This window comes from Pseudophryne corroboree, chromosome 3 (genome assembly GCF_028390025.1).
Source record: "Pseudophryne corroboree isolate aPseCor3 chromosome 3, aPseCor3.hap2, whole genome shotgun sequence".
Taxonomy (NCBI): Eukaryota; Metazoa; Chordata; class Amphibia; order Anura; family Myobatrachidae; genus Pseudophryne; species Pseudophryne corroboree.
In genome coordinates this window covers 458,566,350-458,580,784 of record NC_086446.1, presented here as the reverse complement: position 1 = coordinate 458,580,784, position 14,435 = coordinate 458,566,350, and the positions used below count along the sequence as shown (strand labels likewise).

The 14,435-nt window shown below is 49.4% G+C and overlaps 1 protein-coding gene across 1 annotated transcript in view; it reads left to right on the top strand.

Annotated features, from left to right (window-relative positions):
* Nucleotides 1–10,722: 10,722 nt before the first annotated feature.
* OTOP3 (otopetrin 3) overlaps nt 10,723–14,435 on the top strand; it is an 84,723-nt gene continuing 81,010 nt past the window's right edge. The window contains exon 1 of the mRNA XM_063960668.1: nt 10,723–10,813. Within this exon, the coding sequence (XP_063816738.1) occupies nt 10,801–10,813 (13 nt within the window). The 5' untranslated portion in view covers nt 10,723–10,800. The remainder of the gene's footprint in view (nt 10,814–14,435) is intronic.

Here is a 14,435-nt window from a genome sequence, read left to right as displayed (position 1 = left end):
TACTTCTACAGTGACATCCTCAATCTCAATATCAGCAACTGGACTCGCAGTGCTCCTCTCAGCACTTGCAGGGGTGTGCAAATGATGGTAGGAGCCTCCTTTTCCCATACAGTGTTGTAAAGGTCAGACCTAGACATAGCAACCGCAGACAGTGCCAGCACCACTGTATTTTCACAACACCCCTGTAATTTTACAGCATACAATACAGTGCCAGTGTACATTGATTTTCACTGCACCCTAGAATTATTACAGCATACAAGATAGGGCCAGTGTACATTGATTTTTACTGCACCTCTGAATTTACGGGGCCAATGTAATGTTATTTGAACAGCAACACCCCTATATTTTACAGCATACAGCAGTGTGCTTTTAATATTTAACAACTGCACCCTTGAATTTTTACAACATGCAGGGCCAGTGTAATGTTATTTGAACAGCAACACCCCTATATTTTACAGCATACAGGAGCAGTGTGCTTTTCATTTTTAACTGCACCACTGAATTTTTGCAACATACATGGCCAGCAGCACCCCAATATTTTACAGCATACAGGAGAACCGTGCTTTTAATTTTTAACAACTGCACCTCTGAATTTTTACAACATAAAGGGCCAGCAGCACCCCTGTATTTGAAAGCATACAGGAGCAGTGTGCTTTTAATTTTTAACAACTGCACCCCTGAATTTTTATAGCACACAAGGGCCCGTGTAATGTTATTTGAATAGCAACACCCCTATATTTTACAGCATACAGCAGTGTGCTTTTCATTTTTAACAACTGCACCTTTGAATTTTTAGAACATACAGGGCCAACAGCACCCCGATATTTTACAGCATACAGGAGAAGTGTGCTTTTAATTTTTAACAACTGCACTCCTGAATTTTTACAATATACAAGGCCAGCAGCACCCATATATTTTCCAGCATACAGGAGGACATTGCCCCTGCACCCTGTACAACACAGTGACAGCCAGGACAGCAACACCCATGTGCAGGAGGCATTTGATATGCCGTCTGTCGGGATCCCGGCGCTCAGTATACCGGCATTGGAATCCCGACAGCCGGCATACAACAACTATTTTCCCTCTTGGGGTGTCCACGACTCACCAGGAGGGAGAATAATCATGCCCGCAGTGAGGCAAGCGCAGCGAGCCCGCAAGGGCCTCTTTTGCGCTCGCCCTGCTGTCGGCATGCCTGTGGTTGGGATCCCGGTGGCGGTCTGTCTCCCTCACCCTCCTAGTCCGGAGTGAAAATGGTGGCGACGCGTGGCTGTTTATATGAGATCCAAAACCCGCAAGAATCCGACAGCGGGATGATGACGTTTTGCCTCATTCTAGTTTCCGGGTCTGGCGGGAAGTCCTGAGCCGGACTCGGATCCGGACTCGGGACGGGATGTTCAGGGGGGGGGGGGGGGGGGTCAGTTCTCAGGGAACCAAACCCGCTCATCTCTACCTTATATGCTACACCGCATCAATGCACTACATGCCCCTATATACTGCAATACATTACTACACTACATACCCTATATGGTACACTGCATCACTACGCTACATCCCCCTATAAGCTACACCAAAGCCCCCCATCTGGGAGGCAAAGCGGAGGTTGATACTGCTAACTGGGAGCACAGTGCCGATAATAAAGTCTGTCTTTAAACTCACCACATAGCTGCTATAGTGATACTCGGTGAGATTTGGAGGTTGTCCAGGTTCTTAAGGGTCTATTTACTAAGCCTTGGATGGAGATAAAGTGGACGGAGATAAAGTACCAGCCAATCAGCTATTAACTGTCATTTTTCAAACACAGCCTGTGACATGGCAGTTAGGAGCTGATTGGCTGGTACTTTATCTCCGTGCAGCAGGGCCGTTTCTAGACAATTTGGCTCCCAGTGCAAGATTTCAAAATGCGCCCCCCCCCATTGCTATAAAAAAAAATTGCGTTCCCCCCCCCCCCCCCCCCATATAGTTATAAAAAGAAAAAGCATGCGCGCGCCTAAGGTGCGCGCGCTCCCGTGAACGGTGTGTGGCCTGATTAAAATGGGCGTGGTCTCATTAAAGTGGGCCTGGCCTCGTCTGATATCATCACGGTCACCACAGGGGGGGGGGGGGGGGGGAGTCCCCATTTTACACATTACAGCAGGCAAGTGTCCCCATTTTACACAGCACGGCAGGCAGGTGTCCCCATTTTACACAGCGCGGCAGGCAGGTGTCCCCATTTTACACAGCACGGCAGGCAGGTGTCCCCATTTTACACAGCGCGGCAGGCAGGTGTCCCCATTTTACAAAGCGCGGCAGGCAGGTATCCCCATTTTACACAGTGCGGCAGGCAGGTATCCCCATTTTACACAGCGCGGCAGGCACGTGCCCCCATTTTACACAGTACGGCAGGCAAGTGTCCCCATTTTACACAGTACGGCAGGCAGATATCCCCATTTTACACAGTGCGGCAGGCAGGTATCCCCATTTTACACAGTACGGCAGGCAGATATCCCCATTTTACACAGTACGCAGGCAGGTGCCCCCATTTTACACAGTGCGGCATGCAGATATCCCCATTTTACACAGTACGCAGGCAGATGCCCCCATTTTACACAGTGCGGCAGGCAGGTGTCCCCATTTTACACAGTGCGGCAGACAGGTGTCCCCATTTTACACAGTGCGGCAGGCAGGTATCCCCATTTTACACAGTGCGGCAGGCAGGTATCCCCATTTTACACAGTGCGGCAGGCAGGTATCCCCATTTTACACAGTGCGGCAGGCAGGCAGGTATCCCCATTTTACACAGTGCGGCAGGCACGTGCCCCCATTTTACACAGTACGGCAGGCAGGTGTCCCCATTTTACACAGTGCGGCAGGCAGATATCCCCATTTTACACAGTGCGGCAGGCAGGTATCCCCATTTTACACAGTACGGCAGGTAGATATCCCCATTTTACACAGTACGCAGGCAGGTGCCCCCATTTTACACAGTGCGGCAGGCAGATATCCCCATTTTACACAGTACGCAGGCAGGTGCCCCCATTTTACACAGTGCGGCAGGCAGGTGTCCCCATTTTACACAGTGCGGCAGGCAGGTATCCCCATTTTACATAGTGCGGCAGGCAGGTGTCAAGTGGGGGGGGAGGAAGGGGGAGAGAGAGAGATAGAGATAATACTTACATCTTCCCGCTCTTCGGGTCCGGCCGCCTCACGTCCCTCGCGCCGGTTGCCTCCTCCTTCCAGGCTTATCTCCTCTCCTCCCTCTTCCAGAGCGCTCCTGCTCGGGGGCGGAGTTTCGCGGAATGACGCGTTTGCGTCGTGATGTCACAACGCAAATGCGTCATTCCGCGAAACTCCGCCCCCCGAGCAGGAGCGCTCGGGAAGAGGGAGTAGAGGAGATAAGGACACACAAAGTGCCCGCCCGCCGCTAGAACGGCACTGCCGTGCAGTTTATCTCTATCCAAAGCTTAGTAAATACATCCCTTAGTTTCCACTGTCAAGTGGATAGCTAGCAAAGTGAGCCTTTGATTTCTGTAACATCGGTGACTGCACCTGTTAACAAGCAAAAGCCTGGGGCAGCGTGTCCTCTCAATGTGGTGTAGCCGGCAGCTTGTTGTCGGTTGGTGCTGGGCAGGCAGCTGGGATCATAGCCTGCTGAAAAACAAAGCACCAACAGCTCCCTTCTATAGTTTGCACGGTACACCACACGCTAGTCGTAGCACTAAATGGCAAAGAAGAGAGTTTAAGACAGCAGCCAGCATCAGAGAGATCCCAGGTACTAGAGCTCACACTTAAAGCGTCGGAGCCAGTTGCGGGGGTCAGAGACACCGTCTGCTGTCTCACTGAAGCAGCACAGCAGCGGTAAAACAAAAAAAACTTTAAAAAAAACCTGCTCCTCTGTAACTACTCGGCGCCCGGCAAATCCTGCACCCGGGGCACATGCCCCCTGATAAAGCTAAATATTTATCTTATTACATTCACTATAAAATGGGTAAGAGACTCAGTACGCAATTGGCGTATGGGGTACCGTAAGGGTACGCACTTAGCGTAACAGACGCTTAGCCGTGGTCGAGACGCACATGCGGCACGCTCGCTCACAGCTTAACGCTTGGTGTCGAGCACGCTATAGGCGGCGACTACCGTAATGCTACGCTACCAGCGTAGCGGACGCTCGTGACCACGAGGGGAACACGAGCGGCGCAGACGCTCACGGGATGACACTCAGTAAACCTTGTATGCAACTCAATGAAAGGCTGAGCCTATACTGTAAACCTTGGTTTTGTAATGTGAGCACAATGCAATGCTAATTAACCTCTATTGTATGAAAGCCTCTTGAGCGATTGAGACGCTCTGAATACTCTCAGCAATGTAATAAACACACAATAACTTGCTAAGGTTCCAACACCTTTACTAACAATATCTAGCTATGTAAAAGTTAAAAACAGTTAACAGTTCATACACTACAGGCTAACATCAATATCTAAGCAGAATAACTACACATAAATATACAATAGCGTCACAATCTTATACAATAACATACAATGAGAGAGAGAGAGAGAGATCGTGGCAGAATACAGTCAGAGATTTAGAATGGTCACAGAGAATAACTTACACACACTGGGGAATGATCGCTGCGCAGTCCTGGTACCAGCTCCGAGTTAGTCAAGATGAAAACCGTTTGTGGAGAGAAGACTGAGCTGGCCAGGCTGGCTGTCCTTATATACACTGAGTACAGTATACTACAAAGGGACCTACAATCTCATTGTTCATTGGACACAGGAATGTCTCCTCGCATCATAACAAAAGGCAGGGCCGGATTAACAATGGGGCTAATGGAGCTGCAGCTCCAGGCCCACACTCCAAAATAGGCCCACTGCATCTGCACACTGCTGTAAACAGGAAAAAAAAATCCTGCTACAGCAGCTTGCCAGTGACGCTGCGGTGTGGTGAGCACAGCGGCAGTGCAAAGATACCCCGCCAGCACCTCTATGTACTAACGGCTGCCGAGCAGGACGGAGGATCTAGCCAGCGGCACTAGGACCCAGGGCCACACTCCTCTGCTGCTGGCGGCATCGCCGCAGTGTAGATGAGGGGATGAGTGGGAGGGGACAACGCGTACGCGCCTGGCAGCCTGGACCAAGCCCGTACCAGGAAGCCCATGCTGCATTCCCGGCTCTGGCGGCTCATGCGCTGTTCTTTTCTCAGCCGCGGCTCCCTCAAGATGTCAGGCGGGCCGTCCGTGACTGCAGTGATTGGCGGCCGCGGAAAGGCCGGGTGTCCCCTGTTGCTCGCCTCTCACTGTGTCCGGTGCAAGAAGGTCAGAAACACCGGAGCGGAGCCCCCTATTATAGCATTACTGGAGCCGCCATCTGCAAGTGAGAGGTACTGTAATATACAGAATCTATTATATAACTCAAAGCTCTGCAATATGTAGCACCAGCAGCCCCCGCCCTAACCAGACTAATCCCTTCTCCTCCCCCTGTCACCAGGCTAATCCTCCCCCCCTCCCCAGACCAGGCTAATGTCCGACCACAAAAGACCAAACCAATCCCCCTCCTTCCCCTGTCACCAAACTATCACCCCTCCTCACCAGCGTAACCCCCCTCCTCCCCCTCCCCTTGTCACCACACTACCCCCCTCCTCACCAGCCTACCCCCCCCCCTGTCACCAGGCTACCCCCCCCCCCCTCCTCCCCACTCCTCCCCAGCCTAACCACCCTCCTCCTCCCCAGCCTAACCACCCTCCTCCCCCTGTCACCACACTATCTTCCCTCCTCACCAGCCTAACCCCCCTCCTTCCCCTGTCACCACACTACTCCAGCCCCCCACCAGCCGAACCCCCCCCCTCCTCACCCTGTCACCAGGCTACACCCCCTCCTCAACAGACTAATCCACCTTCCTCACCCTGTGACCAGGCTAACCGACACACCTCACCAGGCTAATCCTCCCATCCTCCTCCTGTCACCAGGCAAATCCCTCTCCGCCTATAACCAGGCTAACCCCCCTCACAAAAATAATCCCCCTCCTCCCCCTGTCACTAGCCTAACCCCTACACCAGCCTAATGCCCCCTCCTACCCTTGTCACCAGGCTAACCCGCCCCCACTCACCAGGCTAATCCTCCCATTCTCCTCCTGTCACCAGGCAAATCCCCCTCCTCCACCTATAACCAGGCTAACCATCCCCCTCACGAAACTAATCTCCCTCCTCCCCCTGTCACCAGGCTAACCCCCCCACACCAGACTAATCCCCCCTCCTCCCCCGTCACCAGGTTTAACCCCCCCCCACACCAGACTAATCCCCCCTCCTCCCCGTCACCAGGTTTACCCCCCCCACCAGACTAATCCCCCCCCTCCTCCCCCGTCACCAGGTTTACCCCCCCCCCACCAGACTAATCCCCCCCTCCTCCCCCGTCACCAGGTTTACCCCCCCCACCAGACTAATCCCCCCTCCTCCCCCGTCACCAGGTTTACCCCCCCACCAGACCAATCCCCCTCCCTTCCCCGTCACCAGGCTAACACCCCCCCTACCCAATCCCCCTCCTACCCCTGTCAGCAGGCTAACCCACCCCCCCTCACCAGACTAATCCCCCCGCCCCCAGGCTAACTCTCCTCCCTCCTCCTCCTCACCAGGCTAATCCCCTTTCCACCCCTTGTCACCAGGCTAATCCCCCGTCCTCCCTCATCACCAGGCTGATTCCCCTGCCCACCAGAACACCTGACTGTTCTTCCCCCTGTCTTCTTCCCATCTTCCATTATTCTTCCCATATCTCCCTCCTGTCTTCCTCCCATATAGACCCTATTCTTCTTCCCATCCCCTGTGTGCCTCCCATCTTCCCCCTGTTTTTCCACGTTTTTCCCTCCCAGTGGCGGAACTAGAGTGGTGGGCTCAGGCGCATCAATATGCATTGGGCCCCGCCTCCCATATACAAAATAGGGACCATCCAAAAAGTGGGGTTTGGTCTCATAAAGAAGGGGCATCACCACACAGTAGTACCCTCAAATTACACCACACAGCAGCGCTCATTATACACCTTACACCACACAGCAGCGCTCATTATACACCTTACACCACACAGCAGTGCTCATTATACACCTTACACCACACAGCAGTGCTCATTATACACCTTACACCACACAGCAGTGCTCATTATACACCTTACACCACACAGCAGCGCTTATTATACACCTTACACCACACAGCAGTGCTCATTATACACCTTACACCACACAGCAGCACTCATTATACACCTTACACTACACAACAGCGCTCATTATACACCTTACACCACACAGCAGCGCTCATTATACACCTTACGCCACACAGCAGCGCTCATTATACACCTTACACTACACAGCAGCTCTCATTATACACCTTACACCAGACAGCAGCGCTCCTAATACACCTTACGCCACACAGCAGCTCTCATTATACACCTTACACCACACAGCAGCTCTCATTATACACCTTACACCACACAGCAGCGCTCATTATACACCTTACACCACACAGCAGCGCTCATTATACACCTTACACCACACAGCAGCGCTCATTATACACCTTACACCACACAGCAGCGCTCATTATACACCTTACACCACACAGCAGCGCTCATTATACACCTTACACCACACAGCAGCGCTCCTAATACACCTTACACCACACAGCAGCTCTCATTATACACCTTACACCACACAGCAGCTCTCATTATACACCTTACACCACACAGCAGCGCTCATTATACACCTTGGCTACAAAGCAGCGCTCATTATACACCTTACACCACACAGCAGCCCTCATTATACATCTTACACTACACAACAGCGCTCATTACACACCTTACACCACACAGCAGCACTCATTATACATGTAATCCCACACAGCAGCATAATTTATACACGTAACGCCACACAACAGCGCTCCTTATACACATAATGCCACACAGTAGTGCTCCTTATACATGTAACACCACACACAGTAGTGCTCATTATACACAATGCCACACAGTAGAGCACCTTATACACGTTACGACTCACTGTAGTACTCCTTATACACGTTATGACACACAGTAGGTGAGTGCACTATTTTTATAGACAGTTAAATATATACACACATAGTAAAAAAAATACACACACACAAACACACAGCAAAACACACATAGCAAAACACACACAGCAAAACACATATACTGTACACACTTTAGTATTTACATTTTTTTATGGAGTTTATTTCCACAACATACTGTACTGTGCACTCCTCCTGGCTAACTCTCTGGCTCCAGCAACGTCTCCTGGACACAGCATGCTCCCGAGACTCTCTCTCCCCCTTCTCCCAGCATGCAGTGGTGGGCCCTCGGCCAGCAGAGACAGAGCTGCATATCTCCCAACTGTCCCGATTTCCGTGGGACAGTCTCATGCGCACAGCGTCTATTCACAGGTGAAAGAGGGACTGGGGGCATGCCAGCAGCTCATAGATTGCTGGGCATTCACCCAGAGTGACAGAAAATGGGGGGCATAGCTCATGATTGTGGCATTGCCTCAAAGCCACGCTCCTTTTACATAGACCACACCCCCAGCGCGCACCTTCGACTCGTGAGAGGTAACTATTTTGGGATTAAAAATGTTGGGACGTATGGAGCTGGTCGGAGAAGAGTGTGACAGCCAGCAGTGCACACTAAGTAGAGTACAAAGAAGGGTGATGATTGATCTCATCAACCTTCTCCTTTGCTGGTGCCGGGGATCACGTTTGGGCTTCCTTCATTGTTAGGGCCCTCAGCGTAATGGCGGGCAGCATGTAATGAGTCAGTCTGTCTCATTATACTGCTACCGACTGTGGGACCCTTCACAGCGGCGGGCCTCGGTGCAGTGCACTGGCGCATGTTCTACCGCTGCTCCTTCCCTTCTTCCTGCCATCTTCCCGTCTCCCTCAACTCCTACTATTCATCCCCCTATATCCCTCCTGTCTTCCTCCCATCTAGCCCCTATTCTTCTCCCAGACTTTCTCTTGTCTTCCTTACATCTAGACCCGTTCTTCCTCCTGTTTACCTCCCATCTTCCACTGTTCTTCCCCCTTTTTTCCTCCCCTCTTAACAAAATAATTGTTGTAATATGATTATTTAAGCACTGAGACTTTTCTATTTCACACACACACACACACACACACACACACACACCCCACTGGTCACGCCCCCATACCAGTAGCCACACCCCCACCATGCTGGCCACACCCACTGCAGAGACACACAATAGGCCCTTCATAAATTTCAGCTCCAGGCCCATGATGACCTTAATCTGGCACTGACAAAAGGTCATAGGTTAGTTTGAACAGGTGGGCTGTGACTATATCAGACTGCTCAGGTGGGAGGGAATCTCAGAATTCCCGCCGCATGGATAATGAACCGCAAATATAGTAAATGTCCAGAAACTACTAATAGACATAACTATACGCAGGAGCGATTAATCTTTACCTAATCAGCACCGGATTGTTTCTAATAAAATGTTCTTTAGTTAGGTACCAGACACCACTGTTCAAACCCTGTCTGACCCTTCGTACCACGCAAAGAGGAATTTCTCTGTCCAGCGACCAGTTACATTAAACAAACTTACAGTCATTATTAAGGGGAACATTATCTATAAAACATACTATTTGTTTTTATTATTTAACGATTGAGTCGCCCGCTAGACGCACACAAACTCTACCGTAAATGCACATACCATGCGCTCGAGCGCATGGCCAGGAGGCGCCATCACGCAGCTGCGAGTATCCGCACGCACGGGAGAGAATGTGCACGTGCAGCGGGCAAGTGCATGAGGTGAATATATGGCAACGTGTAGCATGATATTTTTCCGACTTTGACACCCCTTAGCTTCTCCTAGTTGCGGCCCTGTGGAAGTGTTTGTATTTACTCACATGTCATATGGATCCAACTGTAAATGAGGCACATAATCCTTTTAACTTTTTGTTTTATAAATGTAATTGGGGATGAATCTCTACCCTCCCTTCTATCCCGCATCCATTTTGAGTTAAGGTGGGTACACACTAGGTGATGTGCTCTATGAGCGATGTCGCCTAGTGTTTCCCCTCCCGAGCCGGGCGGTCCACGGCAGTGCATACACACTGACGACCATATCGCTTAGTGACGTCCGCCACAGCCGGGCTGTGCAGGCAGCTCTTGGACGACACTCCAAATTGAGCTGTATGCACGGCCGACAGCAAGAGTCATTAACGACCTGCGGGGCCATGCATTGCTTGGCGACGGCAACATACACACTTGCCGAGAAAGTTAATGACGTCGCTCAGGAAGGGTGAAAATGAGCGACGTTGTTTACTTTCTCGGCAAGTGTGTATGCACCTTTACATAAGAACTTTAGGCGATTGTTGTAATAACAGGTTCATGTTTATGAAATAGAATACAAATATTTATCTTTGTTCTGTTCACAGATGCACAATTCCATAATCACATTAGATTGTAATAATCAACAATGCGATGACATGCAGTGTTCATGGCTGTTTACCTTTGTACAAGTGTATTAAATTTTTCCACCAAGGCTTCATGCCATGTACTTGTTTGGTAATCCCTACTGAAAGGCAGCACAATTCCGTATGTGCGCAAACCAGACAGGGACCATTAGCGGCTCTTTCATGCACTGGAATTATTGGCCTATTTGATAAAGTAATTAATAGAATGAGAGGATTATTCACAAAGTAAACAAGAGAAAAATCAATGAACATGCCTTACAGAGCAGAGGCAAGGAGCAGCCAAACCAACCTGTAAGGACCTAAGGGTGCAGCACAAAGAGCTCAGGCAACGGACAACAGCTCCAGGGAGAAATGGGCAATGCAGGTGGGTTCTCTTATTCTGACAATTTATGACGCATTTGTTACATTGAAACTAAATTTCAAGTTCTTCGGATCTCAAGGTGAATGTGTAGGCAACTGAATCTATGAAAAGACCTAAGTTAAAGTTATTTCATCATAAATGTCTTTAATAAAATGTATAATGTTATATGTACGGACTGTAGTTACAGTATGTAGCATTTGTCCTTCAGTACCTCCTTCTACAGTTTATTCAATGTGGTTTATAAGTAAAAATCTGAACATTCTATTTTTTAGTATAATTTACATAGACAGCTTGTTGTAAGTTCGATTGTTTACTGTACTATAGGACCTGCTATAGGACCGGCAAAGTGAGAGTGAGGAGTAAAGTGTGAAGAAGTGACTGAGTCTCTTGCATTTGTGTTTACAGTATAGGTTATAGGTTATGATGTTTTCAGAAATCAGTTCATGAATCTTTTATTAATTGTTTTAAAAAAAAAGTTGTTAAAAATATATTTTATTTGTATAAAGGTCATTTATATAATACATTTCTTTAGTTTGTTACTGTCTCATTTTTTTCATAGGATTTTTCTTTTAAAACTGAATTTTAAAGCTTGAATAGATACGATTACATTAGTTTTTTCAGCACACATTTACAAACTGATTAGCAATTTAGGAAACATATTAGAAACAAACTCTAAAGGGCCGTACAGACGGGAGATGTTGGAGGGAGATGTGTGCTGAGCGAGGTAAGGGGGACGGACACGGGGGGGGCGCTCATTTCACCCAGCGGTGAAATGAGAGACCTGCTAGATTGTGCCTGTGCATGCAGGCCAATCTAGCACCGGACACCGTGTATCGCTGTCGCCGCCACCCCTACACACAGGTGTTCTTAATTTCTAAGCAATCTAGTCAGATTAGAAATTAAGTAAACGTCGCTCAATGTGTACCCCCCCTTAAAGGTGGGTACACATGGAGAGATCCATACTTAAATTCTAAGCAATTTGACTAAATTGCTTAGAAATCCGTGTGTATGCCCATAGCGATATGCCAAATCTACTAGATCGCTCACTTCACTGCTGTGTGAAGTGAGCCCCCCGTCCTCCCCTCGCTCAGCATACATCGCGCTGTGCTGAGCGGGGGGGAGAGATGTGTGCTGAGCGGTCTGTGATAGATCACTCAGCACACATCACCCCCGTGTGTACAGGGCAGAAGTGTTAAGCTGAGTACACACCTATCCATTGGTCAGGCCATTCCTTCGATCTTTTCTTTTTCTTTCAATATCAGATGAGTGTGTATGCACCATCAGTGATGTTTTGTTGGAAAAAACCCTGTAGAATTGGGCAGTCGTATCAAGGGCCAATTAAGGTCGGTGGGGGCATAGGGCAATAGAGGTTGTGGGGGCCCCCAGTATTGCTGGCAAAGCCCCCCTCTTAAAGCGCATGCACACACACAGGGACAGCGCTTCGGAGCACACTCACATACACACATATACACACCCATCCACCTACCCACCTGTGGACATCCAAGGTGGAGCAGCAGCAGGGACAGCGTGCCGGAACATACAGACGCTGTCTCACTGGATTTCCCTTCATGATTCCGCAAGACCGCCTGTGTACGGAGGAGTGCCTCAGTGGTTGCTGTTAATGAACAGCTGAGCAGCTGGAGGGAGATTTCTCTGATTCAACAACACAATGGGGTATATTTACTAAGGTCCCGATTTTGACCGAGATGCCGTTTTTTCATCAAAGTGTCATCTCGGTAATTTACTAAGCAATAATCACGGCAGTGATGAGGGCATTCGTAATTTTTTGGAAGTCCAACAAAAAAAATACGAATGAATACACCATCGGTCAAAACGCGGCTGTTTAAGTATGAATCTCGGTAATTTACTAAGAAGTGCAAAGCAAAAAAAAAAAAAAACACTGCCATGAAAAATTACAACTCGTAAAAAAGTGCTAAAAAAAACAGACCTGCTTTTTTAATCCGTGATTGTATAGGCATGCAGGGATCCATGAGATCCGTGCATGTATATCAGTGGGAAGGGGTGGGAAAGTGGTTATTTTCTTTAAAAAAATTGCGTGGGGTCCCCCCTCCTAAGCATAACCAGCCTCGGGCTCTTTGAGCCGATCCTGGTTGCAGAAATATGGGGAAAAAATTGACAGGGGTTCCCCCATATTTAAGCAACCAGCATCGGGCTCTGCGCCTGGTCCTGGTTCCAAAAATACGGGGGACAAAAAGAGTAGGGGTCCCCCGTATTTTTAAAACCAGCACCGGGCTCCACTAGCTGGACAGATAATGCCACAGCCGGGGGTCACTTTTATATAGTGCCCTGCGGCCGTGGCATCAAAAATCCAACTAGTTACCCCTGGCCGGGGTACCCTGGGGGAGTGGGGACCCCTTCAATCAAGGGGTCCCCCCCCAGCCACCCAATGGCCAGGGGTGAAGCCCGAGGCTGTCCCCCCCATCCAATTGGCTGCGGATGGGGGACTGATAGCCTTTTGTGAAAATGAAAAGATATTGTTTTTAGTAGCAGTACTACAAGGCCCAGCAAGCCTCCCCCGCATGCTGGTACTTGGAGAACCACAAGTACCAGCATGCGACGGAAAAACGGGCCCGCTGGTACCTGTAGTACTACTACTAAAAAAATACCCAAAAAAAGACAATACACACACACCTTGAAAGTAAAGTTTTATTACATGCATCCACACAAACATACATACATACTTACCTTATGTTCACACGAGGGTCTGTCCTCTTCTCCAGTAGAATCCATGGGTACCTGTTGAATAAATTCTACTCACCAGATCCAGGGTCCCAGGCTCCTCGTAGCATCCATTTGTAATCCACGTACTTGAATAAAATAAAAAAACGGAGAGCCGAGCCACGCACTGAAAGGGGACCCATGTTTGCACATGGGCCCCCTTTCCCCGAATGCCAGAAACCCACTCTGACTGATGTCTAAGTGGGTTTCTTCAGCCAATCAGGGAGCGCCACGTTGTAGCACCCTCCTGATCGGCTGTGTGCTCCTGTACTGTCTGACAGGCGGCACACGGCAGTGTTACAATGTAGCGCCTATGCGCTCCATTGTAACCAATGGTGGGAACTTTCTGCCCTGCGGTTGACCGAAAGTGACCTCACCGCTGAGCAGAAAGTTCCCACCATTGGTTACAATGGAGCGCATAGGCGCTACATTGTAACACTGCCGTGTGCCGCCCGTCAGACAGTACAGGAGCACACAGCCGATCAGGAGGGTGCTACAACGTGGCGCTCCCTGATTGGCTGAAGAAACCCACTTAGACATCAGTCAGAGTGGGTTTCTGGCATTCGGAGAAAGGGGGCCCTGTGCAAACATGGGTCCCCTTTCAGTGCGTGGCTCGGCTCTCCGTTTTTTTTATTTTATTCAAGTACGTGGATTACAAATGGATGCTACGAGGAGCCTGGGACCCTGGATCTGGTGAGTAGAATTTATTCAACAGGTACCCATGGATTCTACTGGAGAAGAGGACAGACCCTCGTGTGAACATAAGGTAAGTATGTATGTATGTTTGTGTGGATGCATGTAATAAAACTTTACTTTCAAGGTGTGTGTGTATTGTCTTTTTTTGGGTATTTTTTTAGTAGTAGTACTACAGGTACCAGCGGGCCCG